Source organism: Rhincodon typus, chromosome 36 (genome assembly GCF_021869965.1).
Source record: "Rhincodon typus isolate 14 chromosome 36, sRhiTyp1.1, whole genome shotgun sequence".
In the NCBI taxonomy this organism is placed as follows: Eukaryota; Metazoa; Chordata; class Chondrichthyes; order Orectolobiformes; family Rhincodontidae; genus Rhincodon; species Rhincodon typus.
The window spans coordinates 16733825-16760956 of NC_063367.1; the positions used below are offsets into that span (position 1 = coordinate 16733825).

The 27132-nt window shown below is 42.4% G+C and overlaps 1 protein-coding gene across 2 annotated transcripts in view; it reads left to right on the top strand.

The window, feature by feature from the left end:
• Positions 1 to 27132, top strand: part of LOC109929142 (dual oxidase 2-like) — a 702670-nt gene that overhangs the window by 40349 nt on the left and 635189 nt on the right. For both annotated transcript variants that reach the window (XM_048617209.1, XM_048617211.1), the window contains exons 19-29: positions 271 to 496; positions 1807 to 1900; positions 5183 to 5358; positions 6953 to 7019; positions 8865 to 8933; positions 10877 to 11055; positions 14683 to 14913; positions 16732 to 16831; positions 18563 to 18612; positions 20017 to 20144; positions 21802 to 21955. In XM_048617209.1, the coding sequence (XP_048473166.1) occupies positions 271 to 496; positions 1807 to 1900; positions 5183 to 5358; positions 6953 to 7019; positions 8865 to 8933; positions 10877 to 11055; positions 14683 to 14913; positions 16732 to 16831; positions 18563 to 18612; positions 20017 to 20144; positions 21802 to 21955 (1474 nt within the window). The remainder of the gene's footprint in view (positions 1 to 270; positions 497 to 1806; positions 1901 to 5182; positions 5359 to 6952; positions 7020 to 8864; positions 8934 to 10876; positions 11056 to 14682; positions 14914 to 16731; positions 16832 to 18562; positions 18613 to 20016; positions 20145 to 21801; positions 21956 to 27132) is intronic.

The window sequence follows — 27132 nt, forward strand, 5'->3', positions numbered from 1 at the left end:
TGACGTTTCGGGTCTAGACCCTTCTTCAGAAACGTCAGCTTTCCTGCTCCTCTGATGCTGCTTGGCCTGCTGTGTTCATCCAGCTCTACACCTTGTTATCTCAGATTCTCCAGCATCTGCAGTTCCTACTATCTCTCCACAGCATTACAAAGCAGTTACATTTCAAAAAAAAGCCCTTAGTGGACTGCAAAGCATTTTGGGATGTTCTGGAGACATGAAATGTGTTACATAAATGCAAGTCTTATTGTTTGTTGTTGAATCTGCTCTTAGGTTCTGGAAATTGACAGGTCAGATGCTGGGGATTTCAACATGGAAATCTCACGCAAGACAAAAGAGTCCCTGAACTGTGAGCTGACCCGTGTGGAGTTTGCCGATGCACTGGGATTGAAAGAAGATTCCATGTTTGTGGAGCAGATGTTTTCACTGGCAGACAAAGATGGGAATGGTTACCTGTCCTTCCGAGAGTTCCTTGATATTCTAGTCATATTCATGAAAGGTGAATGGGGCATCTTGATTTTAATTTCTTGTATCCCCTGGAGATTTGCTGTAATGAAATTGTCAAATGCGCATTAACAAACCATTTTCCTGAAATCTATGCATTTTTACATATTCTAAAATTAATTTTCATAAATTAGTTTACATGGATTGCTGAGTAATTTTATCACACCATGTGTTGCATCAACTGTGGAACAGATTACCAGATGAAGTAATTTACTTACAGTTATTTGGTAGCACTAACAAAGCATTAGTTCAATACCTGTTGGTGAAAAGGATTGAGGATTTTGGACTTATGGATAATGTAGATTCAAATAAATTTTAGAAAGGAGTGCTAACATCTTGGGTTGGACAGAGCCCATGATTATGGGTTATGGAAACTTACATGTGATGGGCTTAATGATCTGTTCTTGTTCCAAGCTTTCAATTGCTGCAATTAGTTTGGCAGGTAAACAATCAGACTGTATATGACTAGGCTAAAATCTTGGGTCAATTTATTTCGTTCTGTCAATGGCTCGGTTCCTTTCAGTGGTCAAACAGAACACATCAGCACGTTGAAAGCTGGTTAAATGTCTCCTGATTCAAAATCATTAAGAGAAAATTTCTGAATGTTGTCATTCAGCCTTACTACTTCACAATAACAATATACAAACCATTAGATGATGATTGGAAATTCAATTCTAAACTGAAGAGGAGATTAAACTATTCCTGTGGCATTAGTTTATACAATAACTTCTTGATGTTAAAATATACAAATATGCTTCCTAATGCAATCTCCTTTGCTTCACTGACCTAAGGATTAATGTGAGTACATATGTGTGTGGAATAAAGAGTTCAAGTCTAGGGGACACATTTTTAAAGTGGGAGGAGAAAGATTTAAAAAGGACATGGGGGGCGACTTTTTCACACAGAGAGTAATTCATGTGTGGAATGAACTTCCAGAGGAAGTGATGGATGCGGATACAGTTAGAATGTTCAAAAGACATTTGGATAAGTGCATGAATAAGAAATGTTTGGAAGGTTATAGGCCAAGCGCAGGCAGGTGGCACTATTTTAATTTGGGATTATGGTCAGCATGGACTGGTTGGACCGAAGGGTCTGTTTCTGCGCTGTATGTCTCTATGACTCTATGTTCAGTAATGATTTGGACTATTTATATTTTGCCCAACCATTGTGTTTTTTCACAGTGCTAAAATTCCTTTGTTAGCCTTCCTGTGATAATTTACCATGTTTAAGCTGCTGCAGAAAACCAAATTGCTGTTGCCCCTTGCTAATATTTTGTAAAAGAAACTAAAATGATGCTATTTGCAGGGTCACCTGAAGAGAAGTCAAAGCTTATGTTCCGGATGTATGATGTAGATGGAAATGGGTTCCTGTCCAAAGGCGAATTCTCTGTATTGTTGAGGTAAATGGGAACTTGTCTGACAATCTAATGATTATCTTACTTTGGTAAAGTAGATTGTTCTAAATCTCACACAAGCGAGAAAAAGAAACTCATTGCTTAAGACTCAAGAAAAATCTTCAAAGCTTACAGCTTGCCTTATCTTTCTATCCAGATAAAATGACGGCCAATGGATTCATTTTCCTGTTTGAGATACTTTGGAGTTGTCTTTCTCCCAAAAAAGATTTATTTCATCATCTTCCTTTGGGAATGTATTTTCTTGTGAAACCAAAGTGGAGGGCCAACGTCCAAGAAGGACAATACCTTTTTCCCCTAAGTGCTTATTCCATGTCAGAATTCCAGCACTGAAACTTAACAAATTTGCTGATGATTTGGGAGTTAGGAATAGCTGAAGGCCAAAATTTCAGAGCATCCTAATATTGGAGCAAAATGCAGATGTGAATTGGCAAATCATGTTAAATTATATCAGGTTTTCCTGTTAAAAGCTGGTGGGTATAAGAAGATAGGAGATCTCCATTTCTGAGGTTTGGGAAAAGGGTCACTAGCAGCAGTAGCTAACATAATGAAAATTGATAACAACAAAGTAAAGACTGAATAACCTGAAGATAAAATTTAAAAATGGTAGGGCCCTGGGTAGTGTTGTAGAACAGAGACCTAGAGGTTCAGATACATAATTCTTTGAAATTTGCGTCACATGTTGACAGGGTGATTAAGAAGGTGTTTAGCACACTTGCCTTCATTGCAGACCTTTGAGTATAAAAGTTGGGACATCATGCTGAGCTTGTACAGGACATTGGTGAGGGCTCTTCGGGAGTACTGTGTCCAGTTCTGGTTGCCCTGTTATAGGAAGGATTTTATTAAACTGGAGAGAATTCAGAAAAAGATTTACTAGGATTTTGCTGGGAATGGAGGATTTGAGATATAAACACAGGTTGGAAAGACTGGGACTTTTTTCACTGGAGCGTAGGAGGTTGTGGGGTAACCTTATAGAGATTTATAAAATCATGAGGGGCATAGATGAGGTGAATGACAAGGATCTTTCCCCTAGTGTTCAAAACTAGAGGGCATATTTTTGACGTGAGAGGAGAAAGATTTAAAAAGGACATGAGGGGTAATTTGTGTGTAGAATGAATTGTCAGAGGAAGTAGTGGATGCAAGCACAGCTACAATATTTAAAAGCCGTTTGGATAAGTACATGAATAGGAAAGATTTGGAGGGATATGGGCCAAATGTAGATAGGTGGGACTAATTCAGTTTGGGGTTATGATTGGCATGGACTGGTTGGACCAAAGGGTCTATTTTTGTGCTGTATGACTCGATGACTCTAACTTATTAGAGATTTGCAAGAAATACACAGGAAAGTTCTAAATGACACATCTTGCAATGAGCAATATGAATTGGGCTTTTCACTTTAGTTTGCAGAGAGCACTACATTTGCTGCTGAAAATGTCTGTGGCTAGGAATTTTCTTTCTTTATTCTGTCATGGGATGAGAGTATCACTGGCAAGGCCAGCATTGATGTACATGCCTAACTGCCTTTGAACAGAGGGACTTACTGGGGCAGTTCAGAGTCTAACACATCAATATGGGTCTGGAGTCACATGTAGGCCAGACCAACTATAGCTGGCAGATTCCCTTCCCTGAGTTACTATCAAGACAAACATCAGCAAAAATAAAACACAAAACTGAAAACACTTTCACAGAATATTCCTGTTAGTAGTCAATTAATTGAGGTGGATTGGAGACTCACCTTTATTCACACTTATAGAGTGCAGATTGAAAGTATGGTTTTCTTGGTTGGAGATGTAAAATTATGTCACTGTCTGTAACTATAAGCTTGAGAAGCATGTAAAGCCTATGCTCAGGATTGCCTGGACCAACATGGTTTGGAGTGAGAGAATAGGTTCTTTGGAAGTAAGGGGTTGGCACTCAGCAGCAACTCCATCCCAACTATCCCCCATTACGTAAGGGAGTGGATATATTCTGTTTTTGGAATAATAACTGAAATTGAAGTTGGATGGCTGATTCAGTGAAATATCAGGAGAGTCTGTAATTTGAAAATCAAGCGCTGCATATTTTGAGCTGTGCAATGCATTGTTGCTTTTTGAAGAGTTGAGAGTGAGCAACACCCAGGGTCTTTTGCATTGAGGAAATTCTGCCTGATGACAGCCCTCTGTTTGGATGAACGATGGGTAGGTAAATGCCAGAGGAGCAGAGAACATATCCAGAGCCTGCAAACTGAAAGCATCCACCTCTCTCTTTCTCTTTCTTTCCTCCAACTCTCCCCGAGCATGGGAGAGAAACAGAAAATCAAGAAAGCTTAACTGAAATAATTGTAACAGGAAAATACCTGAGCCCAACTGATTAACCACCAAATTGAAGAATGATTACCACCTACAGATGATAGTCATTGGGACCAAAAATCATGTTTTTAATGTGTTTGAGACAATTTAATCCATTCTTGGAATCCCATGATCTTCAGGGTTGTGACATTATCCTTATCTATATTTTTTAACCACCCCTAGTATCATAGTACCTGTGTCAAACCATTTGTCCTTGTATGTCTTCATAATGAGTATATTTGTTGTGTGTGCGTGTGTGTCTGTGTGTGTGGGGGTTTTTTCGAAGGGATATAGTTTAAGTTGCACAGTAGTAGATTAGAAATCCTTCCTTTTCTCTGTTTTTGTTAAAGTTAAGTGTGTTAAAATAAATTGAATTACTTTTCTGTCACTAACAAAAACCTGGTGAATTTCATTTGTCAAGAATATCAGTCAGTCAGCAAAATTGGTTATTTTGGTGGTCCACCTGGAGTTTTACATATTTTGCGACAGCTGACAGTTTTGATGCAGTCTTCCCAGTTACACTGTAACAAGTCCCTCGATTAGTAATGGGAGCCTGGCAATGAGGGACCTTCCTCACCCTCAACGTGTTGTGCCAGGGAACCTTCTGAGGGCTGAACTCTACCATATAGCTTCCATTAATCCCTGAGCCATCAGGACCCTGTGGTAGGATCAGGGGCAATGGGTGTCAATTCTGAGCATAGGCTTTACATGCTTCTCAAGCTTATAGTTACAGACAGTGACATAATTTTACATTTCCAACCAAGAAAACCACACTTTCAATCTGCACTCTATAAGTGTGAATAAAGGTGAGTCTCCAATCCACCTCAATTAATAGGCTACTAACAGGAATATTCTGTGGAAGTGTTTTCAGTTTTGTGTTTTATTTTTGCTGATGTTTGTCTTGATAGTAACTCTAGTTGCCCTTTGCAATTTGTTCCTACAGGTCCTTTATTGAGATCTCCAACAACTGCTTATCAAAAGCACAGGCAGAGGAGGTCATGGATTCACTGTTCACGGAGGCAGGATTCCAGGACAAGGAAGAATTAACCTGGGAGGATTTTCATTACTTGTTCCGGGATCATGGTGACGAGCTGGAGCTTGCTAAGCTCAATGTGAAAGGTCAGTAACACTGCAGGAGAGGCCTGCACAATTTAGCATGGGCAGCTTTAAAGGTTCTGAGCACAATTTCGCCGCACAGGAAGGTGCCAAAACGTGTACCTGGTGCCTCTTTGGAAGGCGGTTGAATGTTTGTTTGCTGGCCTCTTCTGGAATGAATTATCTATCTGCCTACTCAATCCTAGGTGATGTGTAAGCAACAGCAACAATTAGGACATCGTTCTGGCCTCTTGTGCAAGCCCCAATTTCCATTGCTCCACCATTGATTGCCAAACTTCCTGCTGCCTGAGTCCTCAACTCTGATATTCTGTCCACGAACCTCTCCACTTCTCTTTCCTCTTTTAATTCACTGAAAACACTAGCACTTCAACCATGCAGTTGATTATCACAACTGCTTAGTCCTCTTGTGGCTCAGTGTCACATCTTGTCTGATAGTGCTCCAATAAAGGGCTTTGGAAGGTTTTGCTGTGTCAAAAGTGCTCAGGTAAGTCATTGTACATGATCTTATCACAAAGGGTAAAGTCTTACCAGTCTCTCATTGGAGAGAGATGATCCAGAGATGACCTGAAGGTCACCACACTTCAGATGAGGGGAGAAGTTGAGAAGAAGAGCCCTTCAGCTGGTGTGGGAATTGAACCCATGCTGTTCATATCACTTGGCATTGCAGACCAGCCCTTCAGCACCACCAACCCCTGAATCAAAGTAGGTTGCTAACCAATGATCACTCAGAGCTGTGTGGCCACACACAGGTTGTCCTCTTTAAGGTATTGGAAGCATGTGACCACACAAACAAAAATGTCAGCGCTGTTGCATTAGATGCGACATTAGGCTTTACATTTCCAAAGCATACAATGAGCCAGTAATTCTTGCTGAGTACATTACGTGGAATGCACAGCATTGAAGCAGCCATTTTGACCCAACTATCCAATGTTACTGTCTATATTCCACATGAGATCTTCCTCCCTCCTCTTTCATCTAACACTGTCATCATATTTTTCTATTCTCTTCTCTTTCATGGATTTACCTAACATTGGTTTAAATGCTATTCACCTCACCAGGAGATAGCAAAGTTCATATTGTCACTCCAGTTCAAAGAAGTTTCCCCTAAATTCCCATTGACATTTGTTAGCGAACTGTGATGGAAACAGGGACATGATGCTTATATTTTTTTCATTTTGCACTCATCGGGACAAATGCAAGAATGGCAAATTTCAAATGATCATTTGGTACTCTTGCATTAGACCTGGTGAATGCCAAAAGGAGAGCTTTGGCAATGTGTCTTCAGTGGCATTCAAATTCTGTAATAATAATCTGCTATAGCGGCTCCCCTTATGACTCTACATTGGTCATTCATCATGTGAAGAATTGTCAGCTGTAACTTTCCTTTTGCTAGTCTGTTACCCGTGCCCTTGTATTACTAACTAAAATTGACGTAGTGTTTCAGATTTAAAGCTTCTATACTGTTTGCTATTTTGTTTACCTTTTTAATGCAATCTCTGTATCATTACCTACTTTGAAGTTTTAAACGTCTTCCCTTTCCTTGAAATTTTGTTGTTGGACCTAAAGCACTCTTTGATGTTGCCTTTTGCTCTTTCAGGTATGGATATCCAAGAGAAATCAAACAAACACCTCAGGGTCTCCTTCCTCAAAGCAAATCCATACAAGTGAGTAAATACTTTGCAGCTCCTATACAGTCACTTTATTGTCCACAGATATAGAAGTGGCAGAGAAACCACAGAAACCTATGGTTCCCAGTGGGGGAGAAATACACTGAAAGATGCATCTCCAATCACTTCAAGCAACCATACAATAGATCATTAGATCATATTTTTGAGATCTTCATGAGAACCAATACTGGGACTGGAGTTATGGACCATCTTCTCTGTCCCCACGACCCCTTGACCTGCTGAACTAAGGCTGTTGTGCAGTGGTAGCATCCCTACATCTGGGCTAGGAGACCTAGGTTCAAATCCTACCTGCTCCAGAGGTATGCCATAATGTCTCTGAACAGGCTGATTAGGGCAAAGAAAAATCTCAAGGTGATGACCTGTTACTGATCAACTATTGCAGCAGCCGGATGGGGGTGGGGGGCGTGCCAGAATGCACCCAGGAAGAGGACCAAGATCATTGAGTGAGCCAGGGTAGGATAGGATTCAGGGGTGGGACAGAGAGTAATCAGCAGTAGAGTGCTGGCTTTCAGCGGCAACGCCCTGAATCCTATCTTCCCACTCCATTCCTCGTGATGCTGGGTCCCTTAATCAGTCACTTGGTGCCTTTGAATAAGGGACAGAAACGCATTTGGCCCTTCAAGCCTGTTCCACTATTCCATAGCTGATCATTCAGCAACATAGTCATACAGCTCAGAAACAGACCCTTCGGTCCAACCAATCCATGCCAACCATAATCCTAAACTAAACTAGTCCCACCTGCCTGGACATGGCTCATATCCCTCCAAACCTTTTTTATTTATGTACTTATCCCAATGTCCTTTAAACGTTGTAACTGTAGCTGCATCCATCACTTCTTCTGGAAGTTCATTCCACAAATGAAGCTCTTTGTGCAAAAAAAGTTGCCTCTCAAGTCCTTTTTAAATCTTTCTCCTCTCACCTTAAAAATATGACTCCTAGTCTTAAAATTTGCCACCCTAGGGAAAAGACACCTGCCATTCACCTTCTCTAAATCTCTCATGATTTTATTAACCTCTATAAGGTCATCCCTTAACCTCCTATGGTCCAGGGGTAGAAGTTCCAGCCTGATCATCTAACACAGTACCATGATCTTTCTCCCCATATGCTTTAGCACAAAGAACTATGGATGCACCTGAGAGGGCAGCAAGAAAACATGAGTGTGGAGCTGGAGGAAAACAGCAGGCCAGGCAGCATCAGCAGGAAAGCTGACGTTTCGGGTCAGGACCCTTCTTGAGCATTTCTGAAGAAGGGTCCCGATCCGAAACGTCAGCTTTCCTGCTCCTCTGATGCTGCCTGGCCTGCTGTGTTCCTCCAGCTCCACACTGTGTTACCTCTGACTCCAGCATCGGCAGTTCTTACTATCTCAAAGAAAACACGAGTGTTCTTTTCAGGTTTGACACATGTGTGACTCCCTGCCTGCTGTTGATTGAATGCCAGCTGTGGTGGGATGTGGGCACTCATAGCCCACTCATGAGCCACAACCGGTGGCAGGGTAGGAAGGCCATCCATGAACCTTAACTGGGGCAGAGTCATGGTGAGGTCCATAGCCACCAGCCTTCCACCAGATTAAATACTACCCCTTCCTCCTTGGGCTATTGCCAATTAATGAATCAAAAATTAGGAGTTTCTCATTAGGAGGCCCTCTATACTCAGATAATTTATTGGAGTCATCAGTCAATGGCTCATGGGTCACCTCATTTCCAAACTAAATTTCCCTTGTGTATTTCCATCTCTGGATGATAATGGAGGCTGGTACTTGTGAATGGACCAGACTCCCTGGAGCCTCATGATTAATCTTCTTGTTCTCTACTTCCCCAATAGAAACATGCAGGAATCTACTGTGGAACATATTGGACAAGAGTTCCGAAACCGAGACAGACTCAACAAAAAGTAAGACAACTTGTGTGTGTGTGTGTATACGCGTGTGTGCGTACACACGTGTGTGTCTGTGTGTGTGTGTGTCTGTGTGTGTGTGTATGTGTCTAGTCTACCCTGAGTGAAATGGTTTCAGCACTGCAGACTTATAGCACTGCCTCAGGCCGAAGAGGTCTACCTCAAAGTGAAAATGTGGATGTAAACATTATTGCATGGTTAAGAAGTGTACAGATTATAAACAAATTGACCTTGTGGTTAATAGTGAAGATGATAGTTGTAGAGCAGGAAGATATTATTGGACCAGTCAGATGGGCAGGAAAGTGACAAATGGAATTCAACTCAGAGAACTGCAAGGTGATGCATTTGGGAAGATCAGAGAAGGTAAAGGAATGGACAATCAATGGGAGAGTGCTGAGCACTGTAGAGGAAGTAAGGGTCTTCTGGCACTGGGTAGTTTCCTTGACACTGAAGCTCCAAGTTCAAGTCCCACCCCAATACAGGATGGTCAAGGACTGTGTGTCCATAAAGTCATCAAACAGGCTCAGACCAACTTGGAAGTCCTTCTAACAAACACCTATCCAGCGATAGGTAAGTAAGAACACAAGACATTCCTGGTCAGCCACATGCTGGAAAGAAAATGGAGCCCTGTCATCACCATCCATATCTAGGTCTCTCAGTTTTCTCCCATTTATTATGTATTACTTTTTCATGTCTATTTTTTTCAACCCAGAGGGTGGTAGATGTCTGTCTGTAAGTGCCTGAAAGGTGGTGAACCCAAAGTCCCACAACCTGTAGCACTACGCACGAACGTTAGTAAGAGGGATTGGGCTCGGGGCGGGAAGGGGGTTCAATTTTTCACTGGCATGTTCACAATGGACTGAATGGCCTTTTTTCTGTGATGTAAACTTCCCGGGATTCTATAAAGAACTCAAATTTCCAGATTGTTGGCTATGATCACTTGATGAATCATAGAATCCCCACAGTATGTAAAGAGGCCTTTTGGCCCATGGTGTCTGCACCGACCCTCTGAAGACCATCCCACCCAGACCTACCTCCCTCCTCTATGCCTGTAACCCCACATTTCCAATTGGCTAACCCACCCAGCCTGCTTGTCACTGGACACTACGGGCAATTTAGCATGGCAAATCCACCCTAACCTGTGCATCTTTGGACTGTGAGAGAAAACTGGAGCACCCGGAGGAAACCCACACAGAGACAAGGAGAACGTGCAAACTCCACACACTCAGTCACCCGAGGGTGGAATTGAACCTGGATACCTGGCACTGTGACATAGCAGTGCTAACCACTGAGCCACTGTGCTGCCCTGAGTATCCATTACTTTTTAAACTTACCAAATTGTGACTGTGTTGCTGTGGCAACAAGAGACTACAGATATGGATAGGAATGGTAGATGCTCCAATTTCTCTGTAAATTGGAAATCTCCCCGACTCTCTCTGCCTTTCATTTGAGTGTTTGTTGGAAGGATTTACAGGTTCTCAGTCTGTTTAGCCACAAAATGAACACACCTTCCTTGGCCATCTTGACCTGTGGTGGGTCTTGAACTTGGAACTGCTGGCTTAGTATCAGGCACCCAAGACCTCACCCATAGTTTCATGCTGAGGGTATATTGGTTAGGCTTTCTGCTCCTCATTGTTCGTCCACTACAGCCCCTGAAAAATGCAGGGGCACTGAAATTAAATGAGAAAAGACTCAGAGGTAGTTGTGAACTCTTCAAATGTACCCCAGAGTCAAATAGCACAGTGTCATTAATGGCCCAGGCTCAGTCCTGGGGAATGTCCATCTGCTGAAGAGCAGCCACCAAATGCAGAACTTTAACTGTCTCTGGCCTTTAGGAGAGGAAGGAGGAAAATAAAATGGATCAGCAAGGAAGGAGACAAACCAGGCAGATCAATAGAACAAGCAATAATAATAACGTGCTATTTTGAAACACCTTGCAGATCTCCTTACCATCACCCCAGACCATACACAGAAGCAAAACGGGAAAAGTACAACCGGAGCAAAGTGCACCAGAAAGTTCAACAGTTTAAGCGATTCATTGAGAACTATCGACGTCACATAGTTTGTGTTCTGATCTTCTATGGTATAGCAGCTGGCGTGTTTGTGGAACGAGCTTATCGTAAGTACCACCTTCCAATGTCTCGTTGGGTTGACTTGGAATTCTGGATCCCAATGATATAAAGAGCGAAGATACATTGAAGGGCAAGTGAGATAACGAAGCAAGGGGCGGTTGATCGGGTTAGATAAGTAACATTTGAGGAAGCAACAGCTCACCAAGACGCCTTCCTCCAAACCCACGGCCAATACCGTCTAGAAGGGCAATGGCAGCAGATATATGGGGACACCACCATCTGCAAGTTCTCCTCCAAGCTGCTGACTTGGAAATGTATTGTTGTTCCTTCAGCGTCACTGGGTCAAAATCCAGGAACTCACTCCCTGACAGTGCACTGGGCTGTACTACAGCACATGGAATATGGTGGCTCAGGAAAGTGGCTCACCAGTACCTTTTCAAGAGCAATTAGACATGGACAGTAAATGCTGGTAGCCTTGTCAGTTACAGTTACATCCTGTGAGTGAATAAAACAAACCTGGTGAAGACATGTTGAGCTCAACAGCCTGTTTCTGTGCTGTAAAATTATACATATTAGTTCGAGCTAGCTACTCCCCTGATAGAACATAGAACATAGAACATTACAGCGCAGTACAGGCCCTTCGGCCCTCGATGTTGCGCCGACCTGTGAAACCAATCTGAAGCCCATCTAACCTAAACTATTCCATTATCATCCATATGTTTATCCAATGACCATTTAAATGCCCTTAAAGTTGGCGAGTCTACTACTTTTGCAGGCAGGGCATTCCACGCCCTTACTCCTCTCTGAGTAAAGAACCTACCTCTGATATCTGTCGTATATCTATCACCCCTCAATTTAAAGCTATGTCCCCTCGTGCTAGCCATCACCATCCGAGGAAAAAGGCTCCCACTGTCCACCTTATCTAATTCTCTGATCATCTTGTATGTCTCTATTAAGTCACCTCTTAACCTTCTTCTCTCTATCGAAAACAGCCTCAAGTCCCTCAGCCTTTCCTCATAAGACCTTCCCTCCATATCAGGCAACATCCTGGTAAATCTCCTCTGCACCCTTTCCAATGCTTCCACATCCTTCCTATAATACGGCGACCAGAACTGTACGCAATACTCCAAGTGCAGCCGCACCAGAGTTTTGTACAGCTGCAACATGACCTCATGGCTCCAAAACTCAATCCCTCTACCAATAAAACCTAACACACCGTACGCCTTCTTAACAACCCTATCAACCTGGGTGGCAACTTTCAGTGATCTATGCACATGGACACCGAGATCTCTCTGCTCATCCACACTACCAAGAATCTTACCATTAGCCCAGTGCTCTGTATTCCTGTTACTCCTTCCAAAGTGAATCACCTCACACTTTTCCGCATTAAACTCCATTTGCCACCTCTCAGCCCAGCTCTGCACTTATCTATGTCCCTCTGTAACCTGCAACATCCTTCTGCACTATCCACAACTCCACCAACTTTGGTGTCATCTGCAAATTTACTAACCCATCCTTCTACGCCCTTATCCAGGTCATTTATAAAAATGACAAACAGCAGTGGCCCCAAAACAGATCCTTGAGGTACACCACTAGTAACTGAACTCCAGGATGAACATTTCCCATTGACCACCACCCTCTGTCTTCTTACAGCTAGCCAATTTCTGATCCAAACCGCTAAATCACCTTCAATCCCATGCCTCCGTATTTTCTGCAATAGCCTAACATGGGGAACCTTATCAAACGCTTTACTGAAATCCATATACACCAGATCAACCACTTTACCCTCATCCACCTGTTTGGTCACCTTCTCAAAGAACTCAATAAGGTTTGTGAGGCACGACCTACCCTTCACAAAACCATGTTGACTATCCCTAATCAAATTATTCCTTTCTAGATGATTATAAATCCTATCTCTTATAATCCTTTCCAACACTTTACCCACAACCGAAGTAAGGCTCACTGGTCTATAATTACCAGGGTTGTCTCTACTCCCCTTCTTGAACAAGGGGACAACATTTGCTAGTCTCCAGTCTTCTGGCACTATTCCTGTAGACAATGACGACATAAAGATCAAAGCCAAAGGCTCTGCAATCTCCTCTCTAGCTTCCCAGAGAATCCTAGGATAAATCCCATCCGGCCCAGGGGACTTATCTATTTTCACACCTTCCAGAATTGCTAACACCTCCTCCTTATGAACCTCAATCCCGTCTAGTCTAATAGACTGTATCTCAGTATTCTCCTCGACTACATTGTCTTTGTCTTTTTCCTGTGTGAATACTGACGAAAAATATTCATTTAGCACCTCTCCTATTTCTTCAGACTCCACGCACAACTTCCCACTACTGTCCTTGACTGGCCCTAATCTTACTCTAGTCCTTGACTGGCCCTAATCTTACTCTAGTGTTGTTTAAGGATCACCTAGGAGGCTGTAGCACAGTTGTATTGTTCAGATACTAGGATGAAGATTTGTTTACCATGGTTTGATTCTTTCAGGTGACAAGTAAAGGAAGAAGGAGAAAGCTCTCTAAGTACATATGTCCTGAGATCACAGTAGCTTGCTGCTGAAATCGTTTGATTCGGGCCTCTACACTCTTGGGGCTAGCAAACACACATTTCTTAACTACAAAACCATACTGTTCACAGCTGATAAAGAGAACACACGAAGTTGCCCATAACACAATGGCAATGCGAATTACCTGAGCCTTGTGTCCAGGTAGAAATACTGACTAGTTATCTTTGACACCCAACTATCTTTTATCTTTTAAGTAAATGGATAGTTTAAAGTGCAACGTTTACAAGCCAAGATTCCCGACACTTCTCTGGAACTTTAGGGACGCAGTCTGTCAGCTGTTCATAATGTTGGCCTGTATCCTTACAGTGCACAGACTGAGGATTTCCCCATATAAATACTTTGCACCTTCTTCCCAGTAAGACAATCTGGATCCTACTTAATCTCTAACAACCAAATCGCCCAGGCTTGTTATAAGGCAGCCTGCAAGACTTCATCTTCCCTTCATTTTACCTGTAATTAAACATTAAATCCCAAAACACAGCAATCAAAATTGTAGCCAGTCTGATACCAGAATGCAACTCTTGTGCAGTGAGCAGTGATTATAATTCATACAAGGCACTGTCATATCTGACTTTTAACTGTGTGATATGGGAGACAAAGACATTATTTCCCCATGATAATGTCAGTGTATGTTCCTCAAGACTGACAGTTAACACCTTTCTTGACATGGTTTTTGTACTTTGGAACTATGGATAGTGACGGTAGATTTTCTGATGCTTTTCCATACTATAATATCTAATTTATGTTAAATCAATGAAGATCAAAATTGCTGAAATCGTGGATCTGGTTTTTCTTTCTGCTCTTGAGGTTTTCTGTAATTTACTCACAGCTGATATTGTTGCTTGACTTTTTTAATTAAATATCGTAGAAATTGGAATCACGTACCGTACGATGTCTGATGATTGACATATGGGAAGTAGGTAATCATCATTTTTAGACGTCTCTTTTTAAGATAAGCAAACAAGCCTCCAGGTTTCTTGGAATTATGAAATAGTGAAGCCTTGTCCGCTCAAGCCCATTTATTTGATGCGGTAATCTATGCAAATTATATTTGTACCTTCAACCGTAGGAAAATAATTAATTTTTCTCTCTTGTCCAGACTATGCAATCGGTGCAGAAACAACTGGGATCCCACAAACGACATACGTTGGCATTATCATATCACGAGGTTCAGCAGCCAGTGTCTCCTTCATGTACTCCTACATCCTCCTTACGATGTGTCGTAACCTCATCACTTTCCTGCGTGAAACCTTCCTCAACCGTTATATTCCCTTTGACGCTGCTGTGGACTTCCATCGTTGGATTGCGATGTCAGCTGTCGTACTTGCAAGTTAGTTTGCTTTCTTTGTGACATCGCTAGGATTGTCCTCGGTTTGTATTCTAAGGTGTGGGCTTCACGAGGACATTATATTCCTGTAACTCATTGACTGAAAGGCAGCTTTGAAAGGTAGTCAATTGTATTTGAGGTGAAAGTGCATAAGAGAGAAAAGAGTAAGAAAGAGAGATATGCTCTCAGTGTTCTGCCTACCACACAATTGAATGATGTTATGAGTTTCTGTGCCACTGTGATGCCTGTATGTAAGCTATCTGTGACAGTAATTAGCTGTTTGAATCAAACAGCATGCACCTTCAGTTCATAATTGACAGAGAACAGATTGTACTCAGCCACCACGTGTTTAGAAAACCCAAATCAAAATGTCTACTCCTCAATGTGATTCCGTGATGCGTGATAATTACTGAACAATCACAAGTGCGCCAATAGCCACACGAACAATTTAGCATAATCAGTCAAATTCAGAATGAAACTTATTTGTACTTGCTAGAACTGACATACAAAATGACCCATTCTCTATAAACATCAGATATATGTTCAAATCCCTCATATGTTTTAAACTAGCCAAGAGTTTTGGGGAGCCTGTAGATTCCTGTTTCTCAGCAATGCCATAGCCAATTAGTGTTGACTTCCCAATCAAGCAGCCCCCTTTTCTCCTGTCATGTCAATTGTTGCAATTGTTCAAAATTTGGTATTCTTGTGTTTGTCCTGATGACTGCTAAACAAAGCATTTTTGCTAAAATGTCTCCCTTTTCAACAACCTTCTAGCTCTGTACAGCCAAATGAAAAAGAAATGATTGGAAGAATATAGTGAGATGAGGAGAAGATAAAGACCAATTGTACCAAATAGCCTCTCACGGTGTTGTACATCCTGTGTAATTGTTCTGCAGCATGAAGATTCTGATATTTAAGTGTTGTAGAAAGCTGTAGACATTTACAGACCACACGTTATTACTGAGGGAAACTTTGAGATCAGTAAACGCTCTTTAACCCAAACTGCAGTTTCAGAAGAAGGCAAGAGATTTCTAGTAGCTAGGCTCTAAGGTCCAATGGAACATGGCTAATAATTCTTGCCAGTAGGGAAGGTTTCCAAATCAGATCCACTTCATTTAGAAGAGATGAAGGCAATGGGGAGGGTTCAGGATGATTCACCTGTAAAGAGGGGCTTGGAGAAGACATCAACAAATCATTGAACACATTTTCAGGGCTAAGTTAGATAGTTCTAAATTGACAAGGGACTCAAAGGCTATAGGCAGCAGAGACGAAAGTGGAGTTGAGGCCACAATCAGATCAGTTTCGATTCTATAAAATGGTGGAGGAGACTTGAAGGGCTGAATGGCCTACATTTGCACCTAGTTTATGTTTGTATGTATGGATGTATCTTCCAGACTACTTACCTAATCCATTTGATGCATCCTTTCAAGCTGTTTGTTTCTTGGCTAATAATTATAATGAAGACTTAGCTCACTTATGCAGAAAATATCCCAGCGTATTGCAGGGATATGGCATCGCAGTATATGTTTATTTCATTATATGTGGCCGATGGGTCAGTTAGCTTGGATGGTTAGAACGCAATACAGTGACACTGACAGTTCAATTCCAGCTGAGGTTAATATGAAGGATTCCCCTTCTCCACCTCTCCCCTCACCTGAGGCATAGTGACCCTTAGGTTAAACAACGACCAGTCATCTCTCACTGAGTCATCTCCTCAGTGAGAGAGAAGACCTCTAGGGCAAAGATAACTTTATTACATTGTATGAAGGTTGTAAATGAATCACTTATTTATTATGGTGACATTTCTCTTGATTCCCCCAGTTTTTCACAGTGCTGGACATGGTGTGAATGTCTACTCGTTCTGTGTCAGCTCCCTTAGCAGCCTTGCCTGCCTGTTTCCCAGTGTGTTCTTCGATGATGGGTAAGTTCCAGATCGCATCTCCTCAGTGCCAAACACCTTTGACCCTCGGAAAGGCTTCTGATCAGCTGACTTGGGTTTCAATGAATGGCCAAGTGTTTATAACTGGCCAAGCAAGTGAGGGAGGCCAGCAGCAAAAAAAAAAGAGGCGGGGCGCACACAGGATGGGGTGGCTTCAGTGTGCGGACACATAGGACAAAGCTGCTATTGTAGAAAACTGGATTAGAGATCAAAGGAAGCCTTGTAGTCCAGAGCTTCTTATTGACTGGGCCCCTATTGGCAGTAGAATCTACCAATTCCGTAATATTGATCTATGCACATCACCAGGGCATTCTCAATCCAGGGCCTTGTAATTAACAATTAAATTATTCTTGGTTTTCTTTTTCACAGACATTAAAATTCTTGATCTGCATGAGCTACATATGACAATTGAATGTCTCACTGCTAAAAATCCAATTGCAGTAGAGCGAACCAGACTGGATTACAATTCATATCGGTCACTGACACCCTCTAAATTCCATAGAGCAAAGACTGTCAGTGCTAACACTGTTCTGACAGCACCGCCACCTCTGCATCCATGCACCTTAATGCAAAATGTGTCTCAGCATATTTTGACTGAGCTATGAAGCTTTCTCCCCATCCTCTGCCTTCATAAGGTAACCTGAATTGGATTGAGTCTGGGTGGAGTCATACTGTGGTCCAAATCGCTAGATTCTGAAGTGGTACCTAAAGTAGCACCAGCTCTCCAGAGAAAAATTGCCAAGCTACAGACACAAGATAGGAGGAGTGCTTTGTTGTAGCAGTGGATAGTGCCCCAGCCTCTGGGCGAGGAGCTCCAGGTTCGAGTCCCATTCCAGGACTTGATGGACAAGGAAAATGCATTCAATACGTGGACAAACAGGCTGAGGATCAAACTGCAAATTCTTCCAACACAGACCTATAGGGGGTGGTAAGAGCAGGAGAGATTCCTGGTCAGTTGTGTGATGAAAAGAACATTGGAGACTCTATCATCACGATCCAAAGCTCCTGGCTTCTTGGATGCTGGATGGCTAGTGTAGATCAGATTGGTACCAATGGCATGGGGTTCAATCCCCATTCCCACTGGGGGGTGGATTCGGACCTGCCTCCTTGCTGTACATGTGCTGGAGGTAGGTAATGACGTTCTGAATCAGACTTACTTTCAAGCAGACAACTGAAGAAGAAGGTACAAATGGTTTGATTTCCAAAATAAATGGAACACTCCATTTAAAACTTAAAATCGGTTTCAAACCTTCAATCTCTCTGGTGGATAAGGCACAGCTCTGTTTCGAAACAATTCATTCTGAAAGGGCGATTTTTGGTACAGGTTCATTTGACAACCTTGGAAGCTCTAGCCTGATTTAGTCATCAATTTTCCTTCACATGTGATTGCACTGAAATTCAGAAACTAGAAGGTAAATGCCATCCAGGCCTTGAGATAGGTGAACATTCCCAAGTGATTTTCAGACATGTTTCAGTCTTTGCTGAAACTGTTGCAGTTGCTGTCTTCTGAAAGGAAAGATTAAACCAAGGTCTTGCTTGGCTTGTCAGGGATGATGTGAAAAAATCCGGTCTCATTAGACTGAAGCTTCTGCAGAGATGTGTGAAACAGGCACATATTTGACAAGAGGTACGTTGCTAGTGACTGGTGTGTCAAGTGAGATGCAGAAGATCCAAATTCAAATTTATATACATCATCTTCTTATTGTCTTGCAGATCAGAGGTCCCACACAAATACTACTGGTGGTTCTTTGAGACCATTCCAGGTAAGTGAGACCATTCCAGCTTCTGAATGATCAGAATATCACCATAAAGAGGGATGATTTCATCAATGACCACATGACATTCAATGCATTCTTTTTGTACATAAAAAAGGAACATGAATTCCAATGCATAGAACATTTTGAACTGTGTATTAACTTCAGAATTTACGACGGTTCTAATCTCAGCTGATGTTACAACCGGACACATCAGATTTCAGAATATCCCACTGGAACCATAGGTTCTGGTGGTTATTCACCAAAACATAGTCACAAGAGGCCATGGAGTTTCTTTACCAAGAGAACAGAGGTTTATTGCATAAGAGAAGAAATAAATAGAAACTAAGCTCTCTAAATATAAAATGTAATTAGAAAGATCTTAAAAAACAGTGAAACAAAGTTCCAACCTGTTTCCTAATTCCATCCATTTCATAAACTCAATCCAGAGAAATTATGTTCCTACCGCAACTCTTTAGGGTTTTACTTAACCAACTCCTGACATGGCATTGGCTTTGGATAATGGAGACAATTCAACGAATCTTTTTCCAACCTGCCAACATCAACAGTTCCACAAATCTGAGAGCCTAAAGTTTCTCTGTTCTAATAACCTACAGACTTCTAACCAAACTCTCATGGTTTGGGAAGCTGCACAAACTAATGTCTGCTAGGGTGACTGATTCCCTGAAAATCTCCTTTCTAGGAGAGAAACTATATTTGCTGCTGACCACCACTCTGCTATTTTCTGAACTCAACTGAAGGGAAAACTTGATTCTGAGCTGAATACAAAACTAATGGCCTTATTAGTCATGAACTCTATAGTATAAACATTTTGTTCCATTAACACTTGAGGGGTTCACGTAAGCCCTTGATTGCAGTCACCTGCTCTCTGACACGTACTAGATTATGTCACTGTTCAAGAAGGACTTGCTGACCTTGTTCCATTTTAAAGGAAACCCTTCACATAAGTAATCAATACCCATATGTCACTAGAATGAAATCCAAACTCAGAAAATAATACCATAATATTAATAAATTACACTTGTTTAATCACAAATATCGCATAAGTATTCCATAATTCGCCAACCATTAAAGGTGACTTAAAACTTTGAAAGGCCAAACTTTAAATTCTAGAATTCCCTCTCTAAAACTTTGTTTCTTTACCCCCTTCAAGATCATCCTTAAAAATCTCTATTTAAGCATGTTTTTGGAAAGCAGCTGTAAATATTCCCTATACGGCTCAGTGTAAAATTTGTTTTTACAATGCCCCCGTGTCAATGCGTGCAAGACTATTTCATAAAATTGGTCTACAGACGGCATACGGTTTTGAGAATGGAACTAGTGAATGTAGGACACTGCGTAGGAATTGAGGGAGTAGAGGGAGAGAATGTAATATTGTGCTTGATGTTTTAGGAATGAGTGGTGTTCTACTTCTTGTTGTCATGGCGATTATGTATGTCTTTGCCTCGCGCCAGCTCCGTCGGATGAGCTTCCGAGCTTTCTGGGTGACTCACCACCTCTACGTCATCCTGTACATTCTGGTAATTATGCTCATACTTGAACAGCTCCGTGTGTTTGCAAAGGTGACTTCACTGCTCCCATCACGATTACTTTTTTAAAACTCAGCTTTATGATATGGCTGTCCTTTATTGTCATTTATCGGCAATACCAACTGCTTATCAGTTTAGCTTGAGAAACTGGTGGTTGGAACATCATCTTGAACTTCTACAGCTGTTACACTCCTAAAATAATCCTGAGCCTTTAACTTAATGTCAAATCTTTCCACCTTTTTTTTGCTGAATGAATTCCATTCATTGACTCCATCTAGACTTCTCGCTGCCTCAGGAAGGCAGCCAACATTCCCAAAGATGCCTCCCACCCCAGCTATAATCTCTTCCAAACTTTTCCATTGTGCAGAAGATATGCAAAAAGCTTAAAGATACAAACCAATAGATTCAAGAACAGCTTCTTCCCCACTGTTATTAGACATCCGAATGGACATCTCAAATTTTAAATTTAATGTTGAGCTCGCTCTTTGTGCACCGTCTCTGCAGCTGTAACATTGTATTCCTCACTCTGTTCTATTACCCTAATGTACTTTGTATGGGATGGCATGGTGGCTCAGTGGTTAGCACTACTGCCTCACAGTGCTAGGGGCCTGTGTTCAATTCCCATCTTGGGGTGATTGTGTGGATTTTACACCTTCTCCCTGTGTCTGTGTGGGTTTCCTCCCACAGTCCAAAGATGTGCAGGTTAGGTGGATTGGCCATGGGAAATGCAGGGTTACAGGGTGGGGGTGTGGTGAGTCTGAGTGGTTTGCTCGTTGGAGAGTCGGTGTGGACTTCTAGGGCCAACTGGCCTGTTTCCAAACTGTAGGGATTCTACGTTCTGCCTGTACTGCACACAAAACAAAACTTTTCATTGTGGCTAGGTATATGTGACAATAATAAATCAACTTGAATCAGATTCAAGGTTGCATTGGACAGATTTTCACTCTACATGGAAGCCTAGGATTATGGAGATGGGCAAGAAAGTGCAGTTAAAACCATAATCAGATCAGCCATGAGCTTACTGAATGGCAGAGCAGGCTCAAGATACGAAATGGTCTGTATCATGCTCCTGTTTCTTATGTTGAACTGGAGTGGTGAGAAAAGACCAACTCATGAAGAATAAGGGGAGCAGATGTTTCTTTGACTGTACACCAACCTGACTTACAGATGCTTTTGGTGGCCTTTGACCCGGAAATAATGCAATGACGTGGGATAGTCTTTGTTGTATCAGCTATTCTATGTGTAATTTACTGTTCATGCAGACCACAATTTTCCTGTCAATTCACAATAAATTTACAGGAATTGTTTTAAAATGAAAACTACATGTAACATGAACTTGTTGGTAAGTTTTGGTGGGAATGATGTCGTTCAGTAAATTTGGTTACTTCTGTTTAACAATCCCCTGTGGGGCTTGTAACCCTTTCAGTTGATCCTTCAACTCCCTCCCCAACAGCTCCATAGGTTGACCTACATCTTACGCATTGCAGTTGTTCAGGAAGGCAGCTCCATCTCTAGGGCATAGCACTGACATGGATTTTTCTTCTCCCCCCATCCCCTCCCACTCCCGATGTTAACTGACAGATTGTGCAAAACCCAGGCCTTCAGGATTCATTCCCAACACTCCATTTCATCTCTTTGTCTCTCGCAGATACTCATTCACGGGAGTTCAAATCTGATTCAGCAACAGAGTTTCTACTTGTACTTCATTGCACCTGGACTTATCTACTTGTGTGACAAACTCATCAGTCTCAGCAGGAAGAAGAAAGAAGTCACAGTTATCAAGGCTGATTTGCTGCCCTCAGGTACCAAATTGCAATGTGTTATCTTCCCTGGTGTCGGACTATGCTCTTGAGAAGAGATTGAATAGATTAGTCTTATATCAAAGGTTAAGCATTGACTTGTCTGAAGTTTTCAAAGGATTTGGTAAGTTAGAGAGAAGCAATATCCTTTAATTGAGGAATGCAGGTCAAGGAAAGGACCTTAATACAAGAGCTCGGCCATGCAATAGGTGACATGACAAAACTTCTTCACTCAAAGTGTAACAGGAATACAAAACTTCCATCTCAAAAAGCTGTGTTCTGAGGACACCAAACGTTAACTCTGATTTCCCTCCACGGATGCTGCCAGACCTGCTGAGCTTTTCCAGTGATTTCTGTTTTTGTCTCCCCAAAAGGCTGCGTGGAAAACTTCAAAACTGATATTTTTGTTTGGCGAAGGATTCGGGGAGATTACAGATAGATAGAGATGTGCATCATAAGCCCATAAGAAATAGGAATAGGAGTAGGCCATTTGGCCCCTTGATTCAATAGATATGTGGTCGATCTGATATTCCTCACGTCCACCTTCGTGTAATTCCCCATAACCCTGATTCCCCGACTGATTGAGAATCTGTCTATCTCAGCCTTAAACCTACACAGGGACTCTGCCCCCCCATCTCTCTGTGGCAAGGAGTTCCAAAGACCCACAACTCTCCAAGATAAGAAATTCCTCCTCATCTCAGTCTGAAATTGATGTCCTTTATTCTGAGACTACGCCCTCTGGTCCTAGACTCTCCCATGAAGGGAAACATGCTCCCAGCACTGACCCTGTTAATTGTTTTGTTTCATCGAGATCACCTCTCATTCTTGATCTGATAGATTGGCAAACCAAGATTGACAGGCTAAATGGTCACCTCTTGTTCACACTACCATGTTCGGTGGAAGACCAAAAGGATCTCTTTTCTTTTTGTGATGCCTTGAGCAAAAAACATTGCGCCTGTGCAGGATCCAAGTGCCTTGCCTCATTGTGACTCACTGAAGCTGCTTTTACAGAGTACAATTCACTTATTCTGGGCTCCACAACAAACATTACCACTTTGGAGCTCATGACTCCAAAAATCACCCTACCCCTACAGGGGATCACGACCCATATTTGTGACGCTCCGCGATATCATCGTCGAGTCCTCTCCCTCACATCCTGCACAAATGGCTAGCAGTGAATAGGGTTTGTCAAGACATAATTTTATCCGGCATAATATCACCTCAAGTAAACCTAACTTCTCTCTGTTCTCAAATCTTGATGTTTGTTGTTCCATCAAACTCCCTGATTGCCTACACTCGGAGATATGAGACTACGGAGATCTTCTTGACCCTCATTACAACCTCCTCTCCAACTTCAAAAGAAAATTGGACTGAGAGGGAAATGAACTGGCAGGGTTCTAGGGATAGAACAGGGGAGTGGGCCTGACCAAACGTGTACTCAATGGGCCACATGCTATAATGTCTCCGATGGTCTCTGGTCAGTCAAGGTGATCTCATCTCATCTCATCACCCACTCCTATCTCTTCCCCTCTCTGCTTCCTGAACCTGTCCCACTCTGCTATTCACACAGACATCAGAAGACCAAAGCTTTCCCTCCCACCTTTAGACTCCTGTACGTCAAGTTTGCAAGAACACAATTGGTCGTGTGTGGGAGGCCAAATGTCTTTGAAGGGAGGTTGAGAGGTGATCTTATAGAGTTTTATAAAATAATGAGGGGTACAGATAGTTTTAATGGTAGGTGTCTTTTCCCTAGCATTGGGGATTTCAAGACTTGGGGGCATGTTTTTAAGGTGAGAAAAGAATGATTTAAAAAAGACATGAGGGGCAGTTTTTTTACACAGAATGGTTCACGTGTAGAATGACATATCCTGAGGAAGTGGTGGATACGGGTACAGTTACAGCAATTAAAAGACACTTAGATAAGTACATGAAGACTGGAGGGTAGCGAATGTACTGCCTTTATTCAAGAAGGGCTGCAGAGAAAAGCCTGGGAATTATAGACCAGTAAGCTTAACATCTGCGGTAGGTAAGTTACTTGAGAAGATTCTGGGGAATAAGATATACATGCATTTGGAAAGACAGAGTTTGATTAGGAGTGGCCAGCATGGCTTCGTGCGTGGGAGATCATGCCTCACAAATTTGTTACAGTTCTTTGATGGAGTGACCAGGAAGGTTGATGAGGGCGGGGCAGTAGACGTAGTCTGTATGGATTTCAGTAAGGCCTTTGATAAGGTTCCACATTGTAGGCTGCTCTGGAAGGTTAGATCACATGGAATCCAGGGAGAGCTGGTAAATTGGATACACAATTGGTTTGATGGTAGGAAGCAGAGAGTAATAGTGGAAGGATGCTTGTCGGACTGGAGGCCTGTGACTAGTGGTATGCCTTAGGGGTCAGTGCTGGGCCCATTGCTGTTTCTTATCTATATTGATGATTTGGATGAGAATGTACAAGGCATGATTAGTAAGTTTGTGGATTACGCTGAAATAGGCGGTATCGTGGACAGTGAGGAAGGTTATCAGAAATTGCAGCAGGATCTTGATCAGCTGGGGAAGTGGGCCGAGAAATGGCAAATGGAGTTTAATATGGAATAGTGTGAGGTATTACGTTTTGGAAAGTCAAATCCAGGTAGGAGTTTTGTAGTGAATGGTAGGGCCTTAAGGAGTGTAGTGGAACAGAGGGACCTTGGAGTTCAGGTACACGGTTCTCTGAAAGTGGAGTCACAGGTAGACAGGGCAGTGAAGAAGGCTTTTGGCACACTGGCCTTCATCAGTCAGGGCACTGAGTATAGAAGTTGGGAAGTTATGTTGCAGTTGTACAGGACGTTGGCGAGGCCACACTTGGAGCATTGTGTTCAGTTTTGGTCACCTTGTTCTTGGAAAGATCTTATTTAACTGGAAAGAGTGCAAAAGAAATTTACAAGGATGTTGCCAGGACTCAAGGGACTGAGTTATAGGGAGAGGCTGGACAAGCTAGGACTTTTTTCTTTAGCATGTAGGAGGCTGAGGGGGGATCTTATAGAAGTGTATAAGATCATGAGAGGCATGGATAGGGTGAATGCACTTTTCCCAGGATTTGGGAATTGAGGACTAGAGAGCATCGGTTTAAGATAAAAGGGGAAAGAATACATGGGAATCTTTGGGGCAACTTTTTCACACAGAGATACGCATATGGAATAACAACATTGAAAAGGCATTTGGATAAATGCTTAGGAAAGGTTGAGAAGGATATGGGCCAAGTGCAGGGACATGGGGTTAGTGTAGATGGACATTTTGGTCAGCACGGACCAGTTTGGGCTGAAGGGTTGTCTCTGTGCTATAGGACTCTATGACTCCTATGAAGAGGAAAGGTTTGGAGGGATATGGGCCAGGTGCAGGCAGGTGGGACTAGTTTAGTTTGGGATTATGCTCAGCATGGACTGGTTGGACCGAAGGATCTGCTTCCATGTTGTATGACTCTATGACTCAACATTAAGTGCCTTTCAGACTCTCATTGGTTTTCCTGGGAAATCAAGTTGTTTGATATCCTGGAGAATTTAGCTACGAGCTGTGTTGGGCTAAGTTTCTCTGGAACAAGTACAGTAAAACCATATGAATCACTAACATGCTCAATGGAACTTTTATGCTGAGTACTTAATAGTGAGCATTTTTATATATTTTGCTTAGTAATGATATGAACTTGAATCATATTGATATAGAACATAGAACAATATAGCACAGTACAGGCCCTTCGGCCCACGATGTTGTGCCGAACTTCTACCCTAATCCTAAGGTCTATCTAACCTCCACTCCTACCTTATACTATCATCCATATGCCTATCTCGTAGCCGCTTAAATGCCCCGAATGAGGCCGACTCCATTACCCTCTCCGGCAATGCATTCCACGCCCCGACCACTCTCTGAGTAAAGAACCTACCTCTGACGACTCCCCTATATCTACCTCCGCTCACTTTAAAACTATGCCCCCTCGTAATAGCTACCTCCACCCTAGGAAAAAGTCTCTGGCTGTCCACTCTATCTATACCTCTGATCATTTTGTACACCTCTATCAAGTCATCTCTCATCCTTCGTCGTTCTAAAGAGAAAAGCCCTAGCTCTCTCAACCTTTCCTCGTAAGACCTTCCCTCTGTTCCAGGCAACATCCTGGTAAATCTCCTCTGCACCTTTTCCAATGATTCCACATCTTTCCTGTAATGGCGACCAGAACTGGACACAATACTCCAGATGTGGCCGAACCAGGCTTTTGTATAGCTGGAGCATAACTTCACGGCTCTTGAACTCAATCCCTCTATTAATGAAAGTTAACACAGCATACGCCTTCTTAACAACTCTATCCACTTGGGTGGCAGCTTTCAGGAAACTGTGAACATGAACCCCAAGATCCCTCTGCTCCTCCACACTGCCAAGAATCTTTCCATTAACCCTGTATTCTGCTTTCAAGTTTGTCCTTCCAAAATGAATCACCTCACACTTTTCAGGGTTAAACTCCATCTGCCACTTCTCAGCCCAGCTCTGCATCCTATCAATGTCCCTTTGTAACCGAGAACAGCCCTCCGCACTGTCCACAACGCGACCCACCTTCGTATCGTCCGCGAACTTGCTAATACAACCTTCCACTCCTTCATCCAAATCATTTACAACAATCACAAATAGAAGAGGACCCAGAACAGATCCTTGTGGTACAACACTCGTAACTGAGCACCATGTTGAATATTTTCCATCCACTACCGCCCTTTGTCTTCCAAGGGTTAGCCAATTCTGAATCCAATTTGCCACATTTCCCCCTATCCTATGCCTCCTTACCTTCTGCATGAGCCTACCATGGGGAACCTTATCAAACGCCTTACTTAAATCCACGTATACCATGTCCACTGCTCTACCTTCATCCACTTTCGTAACAACACACATCATGGTATGATTAATTGCATGACAATCTCCCTTAAATGATCAGCAGCACCAAGAAAACAAGGTTGTGAGATAAGATGTAACATTTGTACCTTGGTAACTTAGATAGTCTCTCATTATGTTGATAAATAGTGATTATACATAACACAACATGGTACATACGATGAGATAGTAAGGACTGCCAATGCTGGAGTCAGAGATAAAACAGTGTGGAGCTGGAGGAACACAGCAGGCCAGGCAGCATCAGAGGAGCAGGAAAGCTGACATTTCAGGTCAGG